This window comes from Synchiropus splendidus, chromosome 11, assembly GCF_027744825.2.
Source record: "Synchiropus splendidus isolate RoL2022-P1 chromosome 11, RoL_Sspl_1.0, whole genome shotgun sequence".
NCBI classification, from domain to species: domain Eukaryota; kingdom Metazoa; phylum Chordata; class Actinopteri; order Syngnathiformes; family Callionymidae; genus Synchiropus; species Synchiropus splendidus.
The window spans coordinates 3,985,387-4,009,823 of record NC_071344.1 but is presented as its reverse complement, the minus strand read 5'-3'; the positions used below and the strand labels follow the sequence as shown (position 1 = coordinate 4,009,823).

At 43.0% G+C, this 24,437-nt stretch overlaps 1 protein-coding gene across 1 annotated transcript in view; it reads right to left on the bottom strand.

Moving 5' to 3' along the window:
* Window positions 1–15,789, bottom strand: part of LOC128767351 (Kv channel-interacting protein 1) — a 38,390-nt gene extending 22,601 nt beyond the window's left edge. The window contains exons 1-3 of the mRNA XM_053879340.1: window positions 15,596–15,789; window positions 15,301–15,438; window positions 14,935–15,145 (exon numbers count right to left, since the gene is read on the bottom strand). Coding sequence (XP_053735315.1) covers window positions 14,935–15,022 — 88 coding nt within the window. The 5' untranslated portion in view covers window positions 15,023–15,145; window positions 15,301–15,438; window positions 15,596–15,789. The remainder of the gene's footprint in view (window positions 1–14,934; window positions 15,146–15,300; window positions 15,439–15,595) is intronic.
* Window positions 15,790–24,437: the final 8,648 nt, after the last annotated feature.

The window sequence follows — 24,437 nt, the reverse complement described above, 5'->3', positions numbered from 1 at the left end:
TCCCTGGCCTCAACGCTGACTTCACACTAAATTCTGTTGTAACTCCTGATGCAATAACACTTGATTTCCTTCCTTCTGAAATCCAATTTAAAGTAGAATAAAATGATGATGAAATCATTCCCATCTTAGAAAATATAAGGTAATGTTGTCGATCAAAATGCAGCTGAACTGGAGCTGAGACAGGTCAGAGGTCAATAAATCAAATGACTGGAGAAAGGACGAAGACAAAGGCTGTCAAGGGAACTGGTGAAGGGGTCAGGGAAAGAATGGTTTCCGCGATACAAGAGGGTTAATTTGTGAGGTGAAACCACTTGAATGCTGTAACAGGAACAGAAAAAAACAGAGTGCTACACCAAAGACAAACTGAAATAACTGTGTAAAAGAGGACTTTATCAGACCACAGAGAAAATCTGTGTGAGAATAGTGGCTTTTAAATTCGATTATATTGTTCATGTTTGTGAGATATTAGGGAGCGCTGTCTCTTTTTATTACCTTCTCGATTCCCGCAAGTGATTGAAGGACAGGATTTAATGTTGCTGTTATAGTTCATGTATGCTCAACTTTTGCACAAATGAATCCTAAACATATGTTGTTAGCAAGATGACAGAGACTCTCATTCAGTTTTCCAGGTCTTCGCTAGACAAGATGACATTGTGAGAAGATTCAGCACCCAGGTTTTCCTTGGGGGCGACAAGAGTGACAGCTCATGTGGAGATAGGAACAGAAGAAGACAACCAATGGGGCTCACGGATGAGGACTTGGAAGAGAATCCGCTGGGTGAGGGTTGCTACTTGCTGTCGCAACCTTAAAGGGAAATACTGGGAGATGAAATAGACAAACATCTTTCTGTTGTTTTTTTTAACAAGTCATGAATCTTCTGCACTGTATCACCTAATGAATTTACCCTGAGGGGGCAGATGCAGGTGTGTCTCATCTCTCTGAAAAGCAGTGGCGCTAATGATAACGCTGTACTGCTGCAGAGTGTGAAGTTGTAAATGAGGCAGCTCGGTGGTCTCCTGGCTGGTGATGCAGCCTCACCAATGTGAGTGGAGTTTGTTTGTTCACAACAGAGCCAGAGATTGAAACATTAAATCTGTGGGTGTGTCATTTGGCTTGAGATAGAAATGTGCAGTCCAAGGGACTCATGACTGAAAGACTTTCATGATGTATTAAGCCAATCCCACAACATTAAAAAATAGTAATTAACTGGTCTCATTAAAACACATAAACACTTCAAAAATACAGGGAGCAATAGCGTTACATAACTTGCTCACACAACACACACAGCAAAGCTACAATCTCACCAAATGCAACTAGGCAACACACGCTACCTGAGTGGTCCACCCTCACCATACCTCTAAAGGCAGGTCAAATGACGTGGGTCAGTCTGCAGGGGGCGGGTCTAAAGTTAGTTGAAAGTCAACATGGCAGATCAGAGAGGCAGAATTGCGCCCTTCATCCATGACTTGAATTATATTAAATATTTGGATGCTGTGGAGATCAGCTTGTCCCCCACTTTTCATGATAAATTTTCCTTCTCTGTATACGTCACTGTAAAATTGGAGCTTTGTTTGGTGAGTTTAGGACGCGTCACTTAATAGACACAGAAGCTGCGTCTCTGTCGCCCCAAACTTGTCGGATCTCCCACGCCCGTATTGTAGCCCAACAGTGGGACTTTTCAAGAAAACCAGGCTCATAGATGTGAATGTACCATCAGCACCAAGAAGAGTGGGTCATTCAGAAGACCCCCCCAAACTCAATGATGTGCTCCTGCTCCCATTACTCATATTCCAGGCAAAGATAGCGAGGGCGTTTGCAGTGGGTTCTGAGCCAAACGTGTCTTGGCAGAAATGCCCAAAACGTGAAAGCGCATACATATTCAAACAAATTAATTAATGTTTAAATTCGCATTTTTTACTGACTTTTAATCAATAATTTACTCGATTTTACGATGCGATGAGCCATCTCTGGCTCTTCTCTGCCTCGGACTGATCCTTTATCTCCACTGCGCTCAGAGAGGGTTATGTAAATGTTTTGCTCGTCCTTCTTTTATCATCAAGTCTGAATTTAATGAGAATCTATATGAAACTCCATTATGTCTACATTGTTGTAGGCAAAGCAAAATGTGTTACAGCAGCAGCGGTTGAGGTGGAAACGAGGAGCTCTGTGATTGTGTATGCAGGTCCACGTGAACGGTGGGAGTTTGGTAACTCTCCATATTCATCGTCTGTATTTGTCCCTTCAATAATACAAAGACCTGGAGGCATCACAAGGCTGCGCTACAGAGATAAACGGCATGGGAAATTCAGTTTATCTTCATGAACTGCGCTCTCGCCCACAAATAAAATGCAAATGTAGAGCGTTTATATGTGATGAATTTGTTTGTCTTAAACAAGTCGACCGAGAGTTTCATTTGCCATTCAAATTGGTTGTTATATCTCACGAAAGTTAAATCTTAAAACTTCTATATCAGGTTGGGGAAAAAAAATTGCAATCGCGAGAACACACACACGGTCATGGACACTTGCTTTGAGCTCAAGATTAACTTTTTTTTAACGTTTCAAAGTGACTAATAAAGCTGTTATGCTGTCCTAATTGGCCCTTTAGGTGCACTTCTTTTGATGTTCAGGGATGAGGCAGAGGGGTGGAAACTGAGCGGCCTTATTAAAGATACAAGTTGTTCTCCTCCACAGAATCTCTCCCTGCAGCCGATGGAAATACTGAGCCACACGCCAGTACTCTTCACACACACATGCACAAACATTTACATATGTTCTGTTAGCCCCAAAAAATCTCCAGCCTCCAACACTTGGACGGATCTGTGAGCTGTGGACAGTGTGGAATTCTGAGGCAAGGGAGATGAGAGGGAGTGGGAGAGTGAAAGAGACACAGAGAGAGATGGAAATCTGAAATAAAAGATCAAGAGCAAAGCGGCTCAGAGAAGAAGAAAATTGCATGGAAGACTGAAAAGGTTGATTTAGGTGGAGACGGATAGAAAAATTCAGTTGATGGAGCAAGAACAAAAACTGGCAAAACAAATGAAGCGAAAGTCTTGGAAGACGGATGTGTCAGCAAGGTGCAGGTTTGCTTGTCAATAACAAACCCGCCAGGGAAAGATTTCACACAAGCAGAGCTATTTGTGCAGACTGACACCAGAGCACTTTATTTGCCTCAAGCAGATAAAAGAAACATGGATGAACATTTCACCTTGGGTCACTCTGAGATGACACATTGTGCGACACCGGAGAAAAATGGAGCAAAAGTTGATGCTGAAGGGAAATTGTGCCGGTAATGATCTTGAAACGTACTAAACAAAAGTAGTTTTATCTTCTCCAGGAAACATTCGTTCCACGACTTAAGATGCCTAACAAGAAAAAATGAAATCTTGCTCTGCTGTTGACACAAAAGTTGCAGAGTTAACTTGGGGCTGAGCTCAGCCAGTGCTGGGTTGGATTAAGGATGGATCACCCTCTGCTTGCAGTGGGCTACTTTCTCTAACGCAGCAGCAGATGGTGAAACACACGCGCGCGCACACACTTCCAGTGACTCTCACAGAGCAGCCGTATGTGGAACATTCTCGCCAACTTTCCCAACTTTTTTCTTTTCCTCGCCATGATTCATCCATCCTTTGTTTCGCACACACAAACACACTCTTCAAACGCCCAGCTATTTAGAGGCTGCCCTCGCTCCGGGCGCCTCTCTACACTAAGTAGGTCCCAAGCACTTCCCTTCTTCATATATGCTTTGTAAGCATTGTTATGTTTTCCGACTAAACACCGGCAGACAGCACAGTCCCAAACAGTCCCTCATTTGGGCCAGTGTTTCTATTATCTACTCCCAGTTTTCAGACTTTGAGATGTAAATGAACATCAGATGAATGTATTTAAAATAATCCTGTGCCACAAGAGAATCTTTAGGGTTAGGAGTGACGGTTCCTGATCATTCAAATGGTTCTCTTCTTTGTGGAGAAGCATGAGCTGACACGAAGGCAGCACCCACCAGGTTAAAGACAGGTCACTTCTGCGGCATCCAGCACTTTCGTAAGGTCATAACCCCCAGTAGACGACGATAGTCCCGGGGAAGAAATGAAAAATGATCCAGAAAAATGGGGTGAAAAGAGATCACCACCTCTTTTATTGCTCCTCTTCTGATTCTAGACCTGAAGCAGAAGTTAAACAGGGAGGGAAATTCAATTGCTTCTGTGGAGAGCTGTTATGATCTGCAACAGCAAGCACACATTTCCACATCATTTCCACCAATTTACTGAAGGCAGAAAGAAGGAAGCTGTTACATCTTCGTGTCGCACAAAGGAGCTTGACCCTATTGACATCGGATCTCAATACGGTTACTGGAGACAGTGTTTTGAAGAGGTTTGTGGACACACTTGCATGTATCTGAAGGTGCCTCCTCAAACATTACCTTGCTATTTTTCACTCATTTTGTTGGCTCTTCATTTTATTGTCTATCAAGCTGATGGATTTTTTATGTTATGTAAATGGCAAGTTACCTCTTATTAATAGTGTGAGTTCACGGCCAACCTCATCTGTAGATTTTCCTGAAAAAAAATAAAAGGTTTGCACTGCTTCACACTCACACATGTCACTGCTGCTCAAATCCCACCGTTCTCCTTCACACCTCAATGTTTTCCCATCTAAAAAGAAGAGCAGTTTTGGACTCTTGTTGATTGATGCACGTCAGCCAAACACATTCAGCCCCTCCTTGGCATGAGATCCTGCAGCTAAAATTACACATTGTCGCGAAAACAAAAAACACTGCTCTGAGTTGCAGCGGTTCTGTCTGCTCGTCCTTTCTCATTTATCTGTGGCCCGGCTTTCGGGTTTAAGGTCATCGCAGACTGTGACTCTCCTAACACAAACAACAGACAAAGGAACACACTCAGACATCCTCTTGTATGAAGGCACGTTTATATATATTTATCCCAGTGAGTTTTCTCTTGTCAGGAGGTTGATTTGGAGCGCAGACGGAGGTAAATACCATCACCTTTTATAGACATGCCGGATGGCATAGCTGCACAAACACAACTGCATGGTCCCAAATCCTCAGTTCAAACACAAGACAGATGGCCTGGAGATTGCATGGCACGGACAAATAAAACTTTACGACGACACACAGCCACATAATGAAGAATGTTTATGAGTGAAAATAAGCACACGAGTAGAATATTGCAAGACAAAATCTGCACAGCACAAGGAAATTCCAACAAAGAGAATGAAAAAGGGATTTACCTTTGTGGTAGCTGACCTGCTTGGACTGCATGGAGAAGGTTCCCATCACAAGACCCATGTTGACTGTTGTTGTCGGCTTTGTGTTGGTGTGAGAGTGTGTGGATCTATAATCAATCAAGGTGTGTACAGAGCGAGTGTGTGTGTGTGCTGTAATTAAGTTAGTCCATTAGCCAGCTGTTGGTGTGGAAGTATAGATATCACTTCTTCTACAGCCTTACACCCACGCAGCCTCGCCGCTTCTGCTCCGGGGTGTATGTGAGTGAGTGAGAGACCGAGAGGATGTGTGTGTGTGTGTGTGGATGAGAGAATGAACTGGAGGAGGCACGTTTACTCTGAGGCTACCTTTGTCTCTGCTGTCACCGAAGCTGCCGATTTTATATCCCCTCAGCCACCCATGCGTACCCTCCTCCTTCTTCCGCTCCCCCTTCTCTCTCTCTCTCTCTTTTCTGTCCCTCACCACCAAACTGTCATTCCATCAATTCCACTGTGCCCCGTTATGTATCTTGCCCCCCCCCCTTCCTTTCTGCTTCGCCTCTTGTTCGTCTCAGTCGCGTTTGTCTGTCTGGTTTGGAAAAAGGGATTGCACACTGTTGCATGGAGAAAGATGAGAGGAACAAAGCTGACTGAGAAGCGTTTAGAGAGAGAAATAATGATTTAATTGCTCAAGGATGAGGATGGGAGAGAAAGAGGTGCGATAAGGAGGAATATTGGCGAAGTGGGGGGCTAAAACAGATTTATAAATGAGTGCAAGAGGTTAGGCAGATAAGGCAGGGCTCGACAGAGCGGCATCCACTTATATTCAGAGCACAGGCTAACAGCGTTATCGTCAATGGATGCGAGTCTGTGGAATCATTACACATTAGCAAACAAGTAGATCCGACATGTGTCATCCTCAACACAGGCACGCAGCATCAAGCATGTTCTGCGCTGATGAATCCGTCAAACACACAGGAGCGGGTGACGACAGTCCACAACACACTCCGGCTCACACATTTACTGCGCTGCCATTCACGCTTAACCCCTTGCTGCCCCCATGTCGCCTGGCGCCGCTGAGAGTGGCTGCTCCATCCGCCGCTATTGACTTCAAATCTTATTAAAATTCCTCACATGGACTTGGTGAAGAAAAGCTTTTGGAGTGGAGCTCCTGTTTCAGCACCAGCTAGTCAGGGAAACCTGTGATCAATGTGGAGTTAAAGCATCGGAACTGGGGGGCGTGGGAGGATTAGATGAGTCAAGTCAAAGAGATGGGAAACAGAGAGGAGTTCTAAAGGAGAGGTCAAAGGCCGTCATCACCAGAAGTCTTCCTCAGTACACCTACACTTGCTGCCTCTATTGACTGAATAGAAAATTGATTTCCTCAGAAACATAGATAAAATAAAGGAGTCGCACATTCATTTGCACGAGTACAAGAGAGCAGGCAGCTTGTTCAATACAGACTGGAGCGGTGGCACACACATTAAAGCCTGGGAGATAAGGGAGCTTGATTTGCAGCAGTGGTGGTTTTACCTTCACTGGAGAGCTTTGTACATACATCAGTGACAGACAGAGAAATGAGCCCAGTAAAACTGGGGGGGTGGTTGAGGAAAACAGCATGTTTCTTGTTAATTATTACCAGATAAAACTGATATCTAGATGAAGGAAGTGTGGTGTGGGATGTAAATAGATCTATATGTTGTGTGTATGCTTCACTGACACAGTCAGACCAAAAGTAACTACGATATTATCAAGAGTTTCTTGCATTAAAGGAAACACATTGTATGATTTGTTTTCTTGAAAAAGCAAATTTCACATACTCAGATCAAATGGGACCCAGTTTCAGTCATCAAATTTCACATGCTAATGAAGCAGCTTCACTCTTCAATATGAAAATGTCTGTAATTTAAAGGTGATAGCAGGTTAAAGCTGGTTAAAGTTATTTGTTATTTTAATGACTAAATGCCCCCCCAAGTATCATTTGTCTATAACACTGTTATAAGTACACTTCTGCATAACACTGGATCCTTGTTAACATTAAAGAAAATAAAAAATAAAGTAATATAGATCAACTTCCCATAAAGAATAACTTTATTAGCATTGTTTGTAACAGAAAAGACTTGCATTAGTTTGCCTGAAATAAGTAAAAAAAAAAAAACATGAGTGGGTGTGCAATGACACGTTATTCTAGTACAGCAAAAAAGTATGTTCCCCGAGGTCACATGTCCACATGCCCCTCCCTGGCATCGCCCCACTATTTGACAAGGACTGTGTCAAGGAGACGCTTCAACTCATAGATAACTGTAACAGCCCAGCTCAAAAGGGCCTGTTCAGAATAAATGGATATGGACTACAATATATGCCGAGGCGTCGTGCCCACAACTGTATTCCAGTTTGAGCAAAACCGCAAACCACCAAAACCTTGAAAGCGGCTTAAACAAACCTGTTCGTCCCTGTTAATAAAAAAAAAAAAAAAAAAAGTAAGTTGTTTGTTCCTTTCAAACCTTCCTACATCATGTTGGATCAATATTTCCTGCAGCCATTATTGAAATACAGTCAGAAGTTTTTGAGATTTTACATGGTAAGACAAAAAAAAATTCTTCAATTCTTATTGCATATAGTTCCATAAATAAACGACTTATTTGTATGTTCATCAGCAGCTTATTACCCTGTAAAGTACTTATTAGTGTCTTGTTATGACTAACACCAGAAACGTCACTGTAACCAACATCAGAATTTGTAGTTATTGAACATAAATAAGCAAGTACTTAGTTTATTAATAGTTAATTTGTGTACTCCAATCTAAAGAGTTCTTATTGCCTGTGAGCAAGGCAGGATGAGTAGGTGAAGCAACAGTGGCAGATCATCAGCGTCATTGCAGCAACTAGTATCGAAAGAAAGTTTGGGTCTAAGTGGGTCACGGAAGTGAAGGAACCTATTAATATTAATGTCTCAAACTCACCAGGATTCTAAAATTGCATATGAATGACACATCCACTTCCTCCACTAACAGGCAGCTAAGGTTTGATTACACCGATGAGAATTCATATTCAATCCCAGAGAGTGAAGTTCCTCAGCTGAATAATAGCATGATTACGCTCATGTTTCTGCTCTTTAAAAAAAAAAAAAAAAGATGTTAATGTGATAAGCAGCTTTTACCTGGAGCACACTGCAGCAACAAGTTCATAACAAAGCTAATATCTGAACTTTTCCGCCACATTACCTGTCATCTGTGCTGCAACTCAAACGTTTTTCGTGGATCATCAGTGTCGGCCTGCTTCTGTCTCATCATTTATAAAGTGTTACACAGCAGACCCTTCACTTGGTTGAGATCGCTGCTTTGCTGAATGACAGAAGGGAGATGTGGTGAGAATGTGGAGTGGTGACGGGGTGAGACAAGGGTGAGAGCGTCGGACTGAAGTGAAGGACGGTGACGGGCCGTTCAGGAAGGCAGAGTGTGAATAATAAATTGGCTGGTTAGTTGCCGTCCAGCCTTCAGTAGAAACTGTCAGAGTGATCACCACAAAGTGGAGGAAAGATGAAGGGAATGAGAGGAGAGAACATGGCAAGATGTTGCAAGAGCAAGAAATGAAACAAGGGAGCAATAATAGTTCAGTGATGGAGTGAGACTAATGGTGGTGGGGAAGTGAGAGGGCAAGACAGATGGAGGACGTTAGGGAAGGATGGAAAGAGATAAATGATGGGCGAGGGGATGAAGTGAACGCGAAGCAGCCAAGGAGATTAAAAACTGTGGAAAAGAGCACCAATAACAGATTAGGAATTGGCTGCTGTCGCCTGGAATGATTTTGGATTATGGGGAAAGACAACTGTGGCAGCAGGAGCTGAACTGTCACTCCGCAGCGATTGGTCAACGCCGCTGTAAATCGCCTTTCACAGACACAAACATGGTTTCCCCCGGCACAAATTCAAGACAGCAGGCGGTGCAACGCTGCTTGATGGTAATCGATGTGTCGACAGATGGTAAACACTGGCAAGGAAGTCAGCTTGCAAGGCAGCATTCGACACTTGCAGGGGCAGAATTATGAGCCTTTGTGCAAAGGCACTTGTCAGTTGATGACATATGTTAATTCGAGATGACTGTGGAGGTGAAAAATACTAGAGGAGTAACACCCAGAGGAGATAACATCGAAGCCACGTCGAAGGTCCAAAAACAGAGTGAAGCCAACCTACTGTTTTAATGGGACTTTCCCTGCACCAGTTCATCCTCACTTCCTTCAATAAATACTACACTTGAGCCAGCATCTCATGCAGACATTACCTGCCAAATAAATGCCCTGTGACGTGCTGAGGTACTTCCTTGTTTGAGAAAGTAGATGATGAATAATACTTCATGATATTGTTTGGATAAGAAAACCTGCTCGAACCCAGTCGGCTGCTGGGGTGTATAAATCAAGCTGCCACTGCGCAGCACTGAACCCTCCAATGAGTCTTTAGTATCTCATAAAAGATAATTAAAAAGGCTTGAAATGTGAAATCACAGCTAGGCACAACATTCCCTCATGATTATTGTCAACAACACCGGAGTCAAACGGGGAAACCCACCACTCTTAACCACAATTTGCAATTACTTTTTTTGTCAGTAGAGGGAGCCAGAAACGATATTTTCAAGTGGCTAGCTGCAGCTTTAAAAACGTCCACTGGTGATGTAAAAATGAGTTTTATTGTTCCATACTGAACATACGGTTCACTGCCGCTTCCAACTTGACCTTCAACAGGTCACAATGTTAGCAACAAACAAAGCACTGGAGTGGATTCATCTCAGGCAGCATGAGTGTATTCAATTTTACCATTGAAAGATGTGTCAGAAGTTACTCCAACCTTGTGGTTTTATTTTAATTGGAAAGAGTTAAGAGTCTGCTGCTTTTCAGCAGAATTTCTGCCCATTAATTCCGGCTCTGTTCTCTCCAGCACTTAAGTGAAACCTCTGCTGTAGTAAATTTGCTCATCGCTGCTTCTATTACTTTGTTGAAGCGCGGCAGGAGTGAAGAGGTCAGCGCCCAGTTGCTAAATTGTCTTCTATTACTGAGATGAGAGGAGTCTTGAGACAAGAACTCTGCGTGTGTTGTGTAGGGATGCAAGAAGAAATGTTGGCAGCCAACTTCTGTCTTAGTTAGTGAGCCAGCACAGAGGAGCAACGGCGTCCAGAAAACCCTCTAAAAGAGAAATAATCTATTTCCTATTTCCTCCCACTGTCAGTATTGTTAAAACTTAACTACAAGATTCATCGGGAGGTCACCGGGAGGGTCTCACGCCGTCACTCGCTACCTTACAGATCGGGTTTTGGCAATTCAGGGCTCATAAAATACTGTTATTAAATTGCTTTTTAGGCTAATCACTTCGCAAAAAAATACAGTCAAGGGGAAAACCCTTTTTATGATGGTACGTAAAGTTAGGAGATAAATAAAATGCTTAAAAAACAAATAAAAATATTACAAACATTCCAATGGCATGGAGGTATAAGTATAAAAGTAAGTGAAACTTAACATGCCAGACTTTACCCAGTAAACATTAGTTGTCCTGGGTAAACAATGAATTGTGCTCAGGTCAATGAGAGAAAAAAAAATAAAATCAGGTCTGAATAAAGTCTCCACTTCATTCTAGCATTTCCAACCAGTGACAGAGCTCCCAACCCAAGTCAGGCCAGTGAGGTTGCTTCAGTCTTCCTCTGTTCACTTCAGAACGTGGACAGTACATCACATTTTCAAGTGCCACTAACCTACAGTCGGTTGGAGAAGTTGGTCCTCAGCCCACCTGCTTCACATTCAGCTGTTACAGAGCCAACAGCAAAACATCACCACCAAGCCTGAGTCACTGCACCCGGCAAGAAATTCTGCCTATAAAAATGATGAACAGAACCAGAGACCAAGTGCAGCTCTAGTTAAGTCCCACCTCATAAATCAGATTTATGTCACTGTATTTATGTAATTTATGTCATAATGGTTTTGAATATTCTAATTAGAGACTGAATGTTTCTTCATCTTCGCATATCAAGTCCGTATATGAAGCAGACATTAAAGATGTAACGTCCCAGTGATAAACAATCTGGATGAAGCGCATGGAGGAAACATTAAAGCAAGTCATATAACGGCTGAAGATTCGGAGCGCCGACTTAATGTCGCCTTTCAAGACATAGTAATGTCCCGATTTGCTGGAATCCTATTTCCACTCAACATGACACACTCCTTCTGACACCGCTGTCTCTTTCATCTTCATCGGCTTATCTGGTTCCAGGATGCTCGAATGAAACCCTACTTTTTTTTTTTGGACGTCGCATGAAATCTCCAAAATCCATTCCTCAGTGTTGAGGTCAAATACTTCAGCGTAGTTCTGAAATTGATTTTAATGCGATAAACTGAACAAAACTAATGAGTAATATGATGCAGCGTGTCACTGGAAGAAGACTCTCACCTGCTCGCCTCTTTATTGTCAGCCTGATTTAAATATTGACTTGTTGCTTGAACCTCATATGTTTCACACACGGCATCACCTTGTAGGTGATATGGAGCAGGCTGTCCTCCTTTTCATGGAGGCACAGCAGGAGGTTGTTTCTTTCAAAGAGCAGAGCTTACAATGTGAAGATTCATTTCCACGTGCAACTGCTGCATCCTTCCATATTTCACGTGATCTGCATACAAACAACCCCATCGACTTCTTCGGTGTGTCTCTTCTGCAGCGGTGATGGAGGTGATAATCGTGTGCAGCTCCAGGATTGATTACAGTGACATCTCTTCCCCCGGGGAGCATTTTCCATCTGAATTATTATGCATTATAATCAGAATTAGACGCCACAAAAGCGCATTAAAATTGATGTGGCACTTTGATGGTGCATGTTTAAAGGAAAATAAACAACAAGGGAGTTCGATTGTGTACAAATATATACACAAGTATACACTCAATCCTTGTCTCTGCATTCTGTTTCTTCGCTGTCCACCCTCGGCCTCTTTGCAAAAACAGCAGGCAAGTCCCTTCTCTCAAAGGAGGGAACCTGCACCGGAGAGCTGATGAAAAAGGCAGGTATTGAATATTTCATGTGGCGGTGATGAGGAAACACCTCAGTTGTGAGTCTCTCTCTGTCTGCTCCCCTTCTGTGGGCTTCCAAAGAAACCAAAGACAACAGAGCAATTCCGAACCCGATATGAAGAACCTCAGTTGGGCAATAACCATCTTCATGATAATATTATTTCATGACTAATTCCGTAAACCGGGGTATTGCGGGAAAACGAAGACGTTGGCGCCCTCTCCTGGTGAGAATAGGAAATGCATTTATTTATTTATTTTTTAGATGATTTCTATATTAAAGAAAAAAAAAGAAAACAATGATTGTTCAACATTACTGAGAATCAAGTAAATTATGGCCTTATTATTCGTGGTTTTTAACATGAAGCAACACCTCGCTGCCCATTCATTCGTATTTATGTTGAGGGATACGTTCTTCCTTTAGAGAATACGACACGAACTGACCTCGCACTTCTAATTCCATGCTACTACCGTGAACTGAATTTTTTCGTTCTCTTCGTTGTGTAGTAAAAAACGACGATCACAAGAGAATACGGGACCGCTAAACAGCAGTTCCAGATTTCACCAGCAGATGTCAGCATATGGCGACATTATTTTTATCATTAGTGTTTTATTTTATTTTATTTTTTTCTTACACCTTCAGAATATTAAATGATTTGAATGTTAAAGACACAAACAAATGCACACGCAGCACATGCACGAGACTCAATTCAAGAATACATTTTAAATGGAGTAGTGCAGTGTGGGGTTTCAAAAGAAGATTTGAGAGTTGAATCAAATCTGACAACACTAAACTGGCACAGTCAGCAAAATCAACTCCACAAAAGTGCCCTTGATAACAAAGTGAACTATGGCGATGCTCTAAATGGTTCAGTATGATCAGACAAGTGTGTAAAAGAGAAGACTAATGCAGAAACTTCCCTGCAACAAAAATGAATTAAATCATATAAAAAAAATAGCATTCTATTTCATTATTTACTACTCAGAATGGATAAAAACGCACAGTATCTCATGGGAAAGTGGGATTGATTGATGAAAAACACCAACGAATTCATGGATTATGGAACCATTGAGTTGAGGTCCTCCACATTGAGAGGAACCAGCTGAGGTGGCTCGGGCATCTGATCCGGATGCCCCCTGGACGCCTCTCTGGGGAGGTGTTCCGGGCACGTCCTACCAGGAGGAGACCCCGGGGAAGACCCAGGACTCGCTGGAGAGATGATGTCTCCGGTCTGGCCTGGGAACGCCTCGGGATCCCCTGGGAAGAGCTGGAGGAGGTTTGTGCGGATCGGGAAGTTTGGGCTTCCCTGCTCCGAATGCTGCCTCTGCAACCCGACCCCGGATAAGCGGCAGAAGAAGGTGAAGGTGAAGGTGAGTTGATCTAGCTAGCAGCAGTTCAGGCATTAGCAATAGCCTATAAACACCTGGTACTATGCTGCACATGGTTTCTGTCTTGAGAATCTTGGAAGTTGCACCAGAGCAACAAATATAAAAAGCTTTGTCTTACGCTAAAATTAATATTGCGTTCAATGCATAAATTACATTTTGGAGGAATTACTGGTGTGACTAATCTGATCAATTTATTCTCCCTCATTCCAAATGACTATAAATGAACAAACATATTAATAGAAGCTGAGCACTGCAGCTCACGATCCTCCAGATCCCAAGCCCAAGCTCCTTCAGTCCTGATAATAAAACATCAAAAAGGATACTGCTTCATTATCGCACACAATATTCTAAGAAAGAATACATTAAAGGAAGGGTCAAACAATCTCCCTGGTGAGGAGCAGATCTTCCAGACATTAAAATATGGTTTGTATATATACAGCAGAAAGGAAGTGCTCAGTGGCTTTTTCATATTTCCTGCTGTGGCTTCTTGATCCTTTCTAAGGAAGGAGCTTACGTAACGTAACCTCTGCACCCTCCTGTTTTGTGTGGCCGAGCCAGAGCGAAGCAGAGACCTGAGGGCCAGTCCAATAGCCTAAATTGCATGTGTGGGTATGTTAGATCATGTCGCCATTCATTCATGTTCGAATCATATCTTTGATGTTTTCGCTCCCTGGAGACAAAATGTCAGAGCCTCATATACAGTCAGTGTGAGTGTGTCTGCATGAGGGTGGGTGCCTGAAGGCAGCTGGTGGCTGCGTGCAGTTTCTGAAGATTTGTGTGTAATTGCCTGCGCTGCCTTCCTGCTTCCATAATAAAAGCTACACAATGAGATTAAAAACACTACAGTTACACACACACACAGCAGACCCTGGCTTATTGGCGTCCCCGCAAGAGCACACACACACACACACAGAGGCATAAACCACAACAACTAATGAATCACGGCGGTGAAAACTCCCCATTTCCACTGTGCAGCAGATCTCTGTTCCCCAGTCGCCACACAGACACATTTTATTACTCACATTCATCACTATCGCAGAGTTGGCTCTATATCAACTTTATCTCTCTCCTATAATTCGTTTACTCCTTTCATCTGAGTCTCCTTCCCTCCTCTCTGGAGAACACTCTGAACAGAAGGAGGTCAACTGCCGACAAGGCTCTTAAGGAGGGAGTCATAAAACCTCTTTTTACAAGCTAAGGAGGAACCTCGCCACTGCTTTGTCATACTTATGAACCGTCTGATATCAGGACAGAAACTTTCACGTGAAAATAAGACAGGTCACTTTACCTTTATTCAGCTTGCCGGTGACAAGTCTGTGGAGGGACAGGGCAAACTTCACCAGCCCCTGCTTACATTGCTTCATGCACCCCGGCATACTGGCGATGATCCCCACCCTTGGAAGCAGGGTCGGCGATGGACAGGGGTCCCGGGACAAACTCAAGTCTTCAGGCTGCAGAGAGGAGTGCACTCGCCTGACGCTCGCCTAATGTCCTGCACTCTTAAAAGGAAGGAAAAAAAGAGCGTGAGCTCTCTCCGTTTCCCTCCCCCTTGCGAGCCTCCCTTATACATTTAAACTATTCAGAGAAAAACAGGCAGCATAGAAGGAGTGGGGGGTAGTGATAATACACATCAAAAGTTCCCCAAAAAACTTACTTCCACTCAGCAGCCGGCGGCTGATGGCCGAAGCAATGGTCCAAGTCTTTTCTCGTCTTCTTTTTGCAGGCAGAAGCAGTTATCCACTTTCAGCACTGTGACCAAGGACAGCTCCCCACAACACTGCGCTCGCTGCCTCTGTAAGCAAACACACACATTCACGATCCCTCTTTAACCCCTCCCACAGCCTATCGCAAGAGAAGGCGCTGAAATGCAAAGCCTGTGTGTGGAAGCTGAAATGTAAAGGCTCGTTGGCCATCTCCAAGTATATTAATTACTTCATCGATTGACCTACTGTTGAATTTTTTATTTGCCTTGTTTAGTGTTTCTTCTGTCCAATGTCTTGCACTGATCTGAGGTCAGGTTGCAGAGGCAGCAGTCCAAGTAAAGAAGGCCAAACCGTCAGCCGCTTGTGTCTCTGTTCTTGTCCTTTTGGTCTAAAAAATATAATGGGCGTAATGAAAAATGAAAGGGATTTTAGGAAAGTCATTTCCCCCTGAAACACATGCGCATGTTGAAGCGACAGCATGAAAGATAATTGCTCTTTTAGCCGCATCGGTTTTCACCATGATTGATGAAGTTCTGCTTGCAAATATCTATGCATCCGTTCATTCCAGCACTGAGCTGAGCCAAGCAGTTTCTCACTTTTGGCAACAAAGGCATGATGTCATACACAGTTCTGGCTAGTCACTGAAACTTCCTAAGGAAATGACTTTCTAGTCTGCCTTTATGAAACACGGTTTACAAATATGAAATCACTATTCTTTGCCTTTATGCTGAGGTTAAGCGACTACAAGCTTCGCCATTGATTCTAATATCTGATCATCAATCCATTTAACCCCTTCGCTCCTGATCCAGAATCATCGATAACTCTTCCAACAACCAGCAGCCAACAGCAGGAAGTCAATGCAGCTGCGCTCCACTGACTTAGTGTTGACCTTTACAAGACCCCCGCGTGTGTTCTGACCGCTCACACGCTCGGCTCTTGATCGGAAACAGACACATAGCTGCTGAGACAGGAGGTAAGACAAAAGACAGGGGAGCAGGTTAGAGACGCATGCTGGGAGTTAATCTCATAACTCAGACCATTTTTAGTCCGGAGTCAGGATATGGAAACCGGACTAAATGTTACAATGCAAAAAACACGGTGGAGTTAAAGAAAGAAATGAAGAAAAAGATGTGAATCGACGCAGAGAGAATGGAGGAGGGGGAAGTAATGAAACAATAAAAATGCAGATGAAACCATTAAAAACAGTGAAACGGAGGACGGTATGATAAAGGGAATGAGGGGGGGAGGAGCTGTGCGCTGGTGTTGGAATGTGAAATTCAATGTTCCCTTAAATATGGGGCTTATTAGCCAGCAAACTGAGACACTAACCAGAAACAGAGATTTAAGGAAGGAAAAGGAAAAAGGACTGGCAAATATGAACCCAAACATTTTGCTTCAAACCACCCACTTTTGACGCTATTTTCACTTCTTACCTGAAAGTAAAGTCATTTTCCCCGGTTTTGAGTCAAAACCAATGGTTAGCTTCCAAAAAAAAGGAATATTTTAGAGGAGATGGACAATAAAAGCAGCTAAAATGTCTAAAAACAGAGCTCTTTATAACAACCACAGTGAGGACAAACAAACACTTTCAATAATTCCCTCTCTTGAGTGGAGTCAGTATAAAGAAAGTCCCATGCTGGTAGCCACTCAAGGGAAACTGTGTTTACTTCCAAGTACACCGTTTCTTGGATTAAACAGAACGGGGATTTTTCTGTGGTGGTGTGTGTGTTCGCCTGAGTGAGAGTTGGTATAGTGTGTGTATGTGTGTGTGAGCGATAGGTGCCAACAGCCGTCTTTGAAGTGTTTTATAGCTGTATGTTTCATGTGATGCCACTGACGACACATCAAGCAAAAGTATCCTCAGCAGCTCATGTGCCGGCCGCCAACAATGACGTCCATGAAACACTGAAGCAGACCAGGAGTCTGCTCATCTAGAGTTTAGAGCGAGACACAAAGAAGACCAATACCAGTAAATAAACGCTCCGGAGGTCAATTTTATGAGTCAAAAAGATTCTGGAAAGCAATGAGCTTAGCAAATGTGTGCGCTCCAAGGTGAGGAGGGGAAGGTTGCTGATTCAAGCTTGCAGGAGTCCAAACTGATCAGGAGCCGGCAATGGAAGACACTAAATTCTCATTGCTGAGCCGTTACAGTAGCCGCGGTAATCACCAGTTTGTTCCTTGCTGAAGAAGGTCGGCGATACACTCCACCATCACAGCAGCGCAGGTGACAGCACTTGGCTCTGAATTAAGAGAACTGATGCGTGGTGTTGTGCTCGTGCCATATGAGCAAGCAGTTTTCTGCACGTCCAAAATAGGTGAAAAAAAAAAAAAAACTTGATACACACCAGTCTAAAATCAATAGTGTCGCTTCACCAAACAAAATCTCAACTGAGCAGCAAGAATCGAACATCACACCGCAACCACACTTAGGTTGTTTTAACTTTGGCTTACCTTCAACTCTTCTGCAATGTTTTAAGAGGAATATTTATGGAAAAAATATTGAAAAGTTAAAATAGAAGGAAACTGGTGACAAAGTAGCTTGATGTCTTATTTTTATGTTTTACCCATAGTTATGATATACAACATTTAAAAATACCTTATAGTATTTATGATTTATAATGACAATATTTCAATAAAATGTATATGAAAATGATTTTAACGTACAGTATTTTAAGCATGTAAATTCATGGTAGAATTTACTTTACTACAAATTGGTAACACTTGTAACTGCTTACTGTTTTGGCAAATGATATTTATTGAGCACTTAAATAGACGTAAAATGACTTCTTGCATGCTGAAACCTCAAGCTGCTCTCTCACGATCATAAAGGAAAAATAACCATACTTCTATGCCAAAGGTGTCCAGTAGTGACGTGTTGAGGTTTCATGAAACATTGACCTAATTTTCAGGCGCCACTAGGTGGCAGTGTCTTCGGTATAATCTTTGGCTTTGCACAGCTATTTCAGTGAAACCTGAGCTCTGAAAATCAGGAGACTTTTAATGAAACCTCTTCAACTCTGGCGTCCAGCCATTTTGGTTGTGTAGAGATTCAAAAGCTGAAGTAAGAGAGACCAAAACAACATGAACTGGAGGCTCACACAAATTGACAACACATCCTCACTCCCATGAAGTCATATATTGACGTTGGGAAAGTTGACTTTTGTGTCCAATAACCACGACAAAGGCGCACTGACATATAAAACAAGAAAATACGGAGGTTGGAGTTAGGTAGGGGGGAGCTACACAAGGGCTCATCACACTTCCGATGTGATTCAGTGGAGAGAGCTTCTGTAGATGAACAATCCACACCCTGCCCGGATGAGAATTTGCGAAGGTAGCGCCTTCCTCACCTTCTCATTGGCTGAAATAGCTCTTTGCCAATCAGCTGTTTGAACATCTCCCGCTCAGAGCAGGTTGAGCCGTCATCTCACCCAGAACAGATGAGATAAGCAGCTGAGCCAAGGCAAACGTTTTAATGATAAAGTTGTCAATTCTTCAGCAAAACTATCGGTTATGGTTTGGGTAGGTAGCCAGTCAGAAGAGAGAAAGGCGATACCTTCCCCTACTAACCTGGGATTATGAACATGCTAAATTCTTTTTTTTTCTTTTTTCATTTTTTAAATCCTTTTAACCCATTGCGACGCAATGCAGAAGGCTGCCTTTGTTGCCAAAGTCCACTTTCCTAGCGTCAATATATTAAGCCAGCGAGGATGGGTTAAAATAGCATTGGCGATAATGAATAAAGGGGAAGACTTATTCAGGATGACAGAGGAAATGTGTACGGGCGGGTCGCATTTAGAAGAAGAATGCAACACCCAACGGCGCCATACTCCTGCACTCTTGACTAAGATGGTTTCCAGAATCTTTCTGAGCCCATGAGAATAAATGTTTATGGTTGTATAAGCCTTGCATGTGAACCGACTCGCACAAGATGGCACAATATTTCTTGTCCTTTCTAAACATCATTAATTCTAGTTTGATGTCGAGGTTACTGCAGGGAGGAACCCTGAGCTCAAAGGTCAAATCTGTAGGTGACCACTGTCCCAGGGTGTGAGCGGAAATTAAAACATAAAAAAAGGACCGTTTGCGATCCAAAACTCCACAGGAATGAGCGTAAATTAGGCAGCAGAATAAGAAAAGGAAGGACCGTTTTGGCCATTGAGCAGACAGGAAATGGCTGTGGGGGCTGAATTAGCATAAACATGCCTCTCTATTAACGCCACCATTGTTCATGATTCATGAGATTACAGTTCCCAGATTGGAGCATGTAATAGCATCTTAATTGCTTTTCTAGTCCTAAATAAAAATTGCAGTATTCAACGTTTGTCGGTACATGGACTTAGTCATGGAGACGAGGCTCCAGTGTCACCGCCTTGGATGAGAGGAGCTAAAATGATTCGTATGATGAAGACGTAGAGAAAATTGAAAGGCAGATGGAGCAGAGGTCAGAGGTCAGAGAAGAGCTTCGCAACACAGTAATAAAGCAGTTCTGAGTTAACTCGGGAGCAACAACTTATCTAGGAATGTAAAACCAGGGATGATGTAGTAAACAAAGATTTTATCTCTGAGCAGCACAGTGGGAAGAGGTGGCGGGGGTAATGTGGTTCAGTGTATGACAAATGTTCAGGAAGATAAAAGTTGAAGGCAGAGCTGAAGTGGAGAATAAATGCGAGAGGCAGCGGGAAGGGAAGCTGCAGAGGCGATAGCTGGTGGAGAAACCAGCCAGATAAAAAAGAGCAATTGGTTTAAACGCAGTAGATCTGTCGGAATTGAATCTGAGGGAGGGCGGGGGGGGGAGGCGGCTGTGAGCCGTGATAGCGCCGCTCTAAATATAACAGTCTCTGAGATGGACTGATAAAGCCACGACAGCAGCTGAAGAGATGGTGGGACTAAAGAGAAGGCTTATTCTTGTGAAAGCAGGAAGACACATGGGCCGCCATAAAAACTCAGCAGGGATCATTTCACCACGTCTGACAACAAAGCCAAGCACCGTCCCCTCAGAGAAGACACTGTTATCGACCAGCTCCCAGCGGCGCACAAACAAATGCAAACCCCGGAGGTCTGATTCCAAGCAAAACCACCGCCGTCAGTGTCAGTTCTGGTGACAGCATCCCCCTCTGGGTGAAATTAAAACCCGCTCTCCTCTTTCAGGAGACACCTCTCCACACACTCAGCTGATGTGTTGCCCAAAACTGCACGCCGCTACATGAGAAGGCGATACCCTCCCGCAGCGGCGTCAGACGCAGGTAGGTCATCCATCATGGTGACCAGCCTTTACCTGCGCCCCCATGTGACGCGTCAGGAGTCTTAATATCTTCCCGCTCTGAAATTTAATTAACACACAGGTCATTAACTCATGTAAACAAGGCGGCACACACAGCTCAGGCATGTGTGCCATGTATGTTGGAGCCGGTGTTAATAATGAAGACCAGTCTCCTCGGAGAGAGTAATGAGAGTCCTGGGGGCCCGGATGAGTTTCTTTCAGCTGATTTAGATACGGACGCATGTGACAGCTCATCAAAATCCGTTGCCTGGTGATACCAGAGGATGATTACGGAGTAAACATTGCCTCAGCCCTTGTGTGGTGTCCTCCAGAGCTTCACTCCGCTGCACTCTGACTCTGAGAAGGATTGTCAGAGGAGACGTCAAAGAGTCTCACCAGCCTTTTGCAGCCATGTATACAAACGTGTTAGCTTCCTCTTTCAGATCCTTCACAAAAAGTTGTATACTTGTAGTTCATTTTATCAAGTATATGTACAGCAAGTGTACTACTGAGCACATACTTCAAGTTTACTAAAAGTATACTAATACAATTAAGAATTCATCATTTAATACTTCTTCATACTAAATTGGAACCTTTTAAGTTTATAAAACTACACTTTCAAGTGTACTCCAAACCATACACTAGTAGTTTACTAAAAAGTATCGTAGTCTTATACTTCTTCGGACAAAATTGGAACATTTTTAGCTCACTAAAGTATGCATTCAGGTATTAGTATACTTGTACTGTACTATACTGTACCAGGCATGTACTTCTCATCTACAAAACCCAAACCCATTTTCCAAACACAATTCGAAATGTTGACTCGTCAGACCACAGAACACTTTTCCACTTTGCGTCAGTCCATTTTAGATGAGCTCAGGCCCAGCAAAGCCGGCGGCGCTTCTGGGTGTTGTTGATAAATGGCTTTCGCTTTGCATAGTAGAGTTTTAACTTGCACTTACAGATGTAGCGACGGACTGTAGTTACTGACGGTGGTTCTCTGAAGTGCTCCTGAGCCCATGTGGTGACACAGTGACGCCGGTTTTTGATGCAGTACCGCCTGAGGGATCGAAGGTCACAGGCATTCAATGTTGTTTTTCAGCCTTGTCGCTTACGCGCAGTAATTTCCCCAGATTCTCTGAACCTTTTGATGGTATTATGGGCTGCTGATGATGAAATCCCTAAATTCCTTGCAATAGCTCGATGAGAAATGTTGTTCTTAAACTGTTCGACAATTTGCGCCCACATTTGTTCACAAAGTGGTGACCCTCAGCCCAACCTAGTTTCTGAATGACTGAGCGCTTCAGGGAAGCTGCTGTTATACCCAACCATGGCACCCACCTGTTCCCAATCAGCCTGTTCACCTGTGGGATGTTCCAAATAAGTGTTTAATGAGCATTCCGCAACTTTCCAAGCCTTTTTTGCCACTTGTGCCAGCTTTTTTTAAACATGTTGCAGGCATCAAATTCCAAATGAGCTAGTATTTGCACAAAATAACAAAGTTTACCAGTTCAAACGTTAGGTATCTTGTCTTTGCAGTGTATTCAACTGAATAAAAGTTGAAACGGATTTGCAAATCATTGTGTTCTCTGTTTATTTACGATTTACACAATGTCCCAACTCCACTGGTTTTGGGTTTTGTACGTTTTAAATGACTGAAGCATGTTTTACAGTCACTCTTACAATAGTCAAAATCTCTGTAAATCATTTACACCACCCCAAGGAGTCCACATTCACCATCTGTGGGCCCAGCCGGCTACGTGCATATCGCCCTCGTACATGAGCAAATAATGAGTAAAAAGTACAATTCATGCCACCCGTGGTTGACAACAAATGAGAACAAAACAGATTTTACAATAACAACAAATGTGTGTTTTCTGCCCCCAGTCATTCACTCCCATGATCCTTGGCACAGTTTGCTTCTGGATGGCCTCTATAATATACTTTAAAAAAGTAGTATACTTAAAGTTAACTGTATTAAGTACGCTTGGGTATAAGTATACTTGAGTGTGCTACGTTTTCAAATGTAGTAAATGTGTACTTCAAGTATGCATCCTCAGTTTTAGTGTAAAATAAGTCATAGTACACTTGAATAAACTTCTTTTTGCTAAAGTCCGAGTTAGGGTGAGGTAAAGAAAATGCTGGTGTAGTGTGTGCGTGAGTTATGTCCTGGACGACTCTCATCCCTCGATTTTGCCACATTCTGCGATAGTAGGAAGCGGACGGTATGTCCACTCCTGGAGGGGCTCAAAGCCTGGGGTTACGTATTCTGTGGACAACAGTGGTGACCCCACAGGTGGTAGCATTATTGAGCCCACCAAAAGGAGCAGTCAAGAAAGACCATACTGAAGTTACAGAGCGTGTGATCCTCATTGAGTTAAGCCTGCTCATTGCAATGCAACTCAGGGCTTCCCCCTTAACAGGCCTGCATCATGCACTGCATTCAGGCAGCTTACAACCTAAAAATACACAAATATGAAATACACATTTAGACTGAAATAGCTCTGTGCCCATTCAGGTAAAATAGTGGCTGCAACAGGAAGTCAACCAAAGGGAAACAGATGAAGATTTTAAAGGGCAAAATATTTTTCAAGACATAAACAAATGGTTACGTAGCTAAAACACAAACACATTTGTCATAAAACATTAATGAACGATTATTAATTTGATCTAAACAGTTGAATTTTTCTTGCATCTGAAAGCGCTCCTCCACAATCACAGCTCTCTCCCTCCTCACATTTTCTGCTGCCTTCAGGTGATCCTCCGCCCCGGGGAGACCGCAGCAACTGACTATCACGGGCTGTTTGGCTGCCGATGCTGCTTTTAATGCCTTCAACTCGTCGGTGTTTGGTTTCACTGAAAAGCAAGAGGACACCGAAATGTTTTCATGCTACCTGAGGACCTCTTTGTATGTACATCAGTAACACTCACGGCCGTAAATCTGCGATGAAAGTAGCTGTCACAGCATGTGACTGGGTTACACACTCATCATTGTACAAGATGATGACTCGGGTTTTTGTTTCAATAATGGCCGACTTCTAGTGTTACCTAGTAGGTGTTCAAAACAAATCCATTATTAAATACAGGATAAACTTCCACACAAGCAAAGGGTTCCTGCCATCAGAAACGCATTTAAATTTACGAGAAGATATACTATATGAATTCCAAATTATCACAACGTTTCAAAGATAAACCCAGTGTCGGCAGTTAGCTGTAAATGTCTGCAACACTAACATACCAAATTATTAACATATCAGTAACACGGGAAACTTTGACAGATCTACATGTCAAGAGTTTTAAAAATGACTAAACACCCGAGAGCATGATGCTCCACGTCTACGAGAAACTCATCGAGAAAACCCTTTGTTTAGGACTCACAGGTGGCATTCACCAGTTTGTGGTGTTTCAAAGCTGCTGCTGCAAGTGGAACAGTGCACAACTGGAAATATACTCCGACAACATTAGCAGTAGTGAGAGCCAAACCAGAACAGAAACGTCAGAGTGGAGTTCAACAAGGCTCTGCATTTGGTCTTGGATATCATTGATCAATAATATCTGCAAGTTGTTGTCTAGTTTATCATTCCACAGTCAGTCATGTGCAGCTTGAGAACTATTTTGGCAGGAGAGTGTGAGGTACAGGTACAAACTTGCAAGTTGCAGGGATACACAACAGGTGGGAAGGGAACTGGGTCGAAGAATGAGACACAAAAACCATAGGCCTTTTCTGGAAACTTGGAAGCCCTTGTGTGGATATAACATCTTAAATCGAGACTAACCGCACTGCAGCAATAATTAATAAATCTAAGGCCACGTGACTGTCTCTGG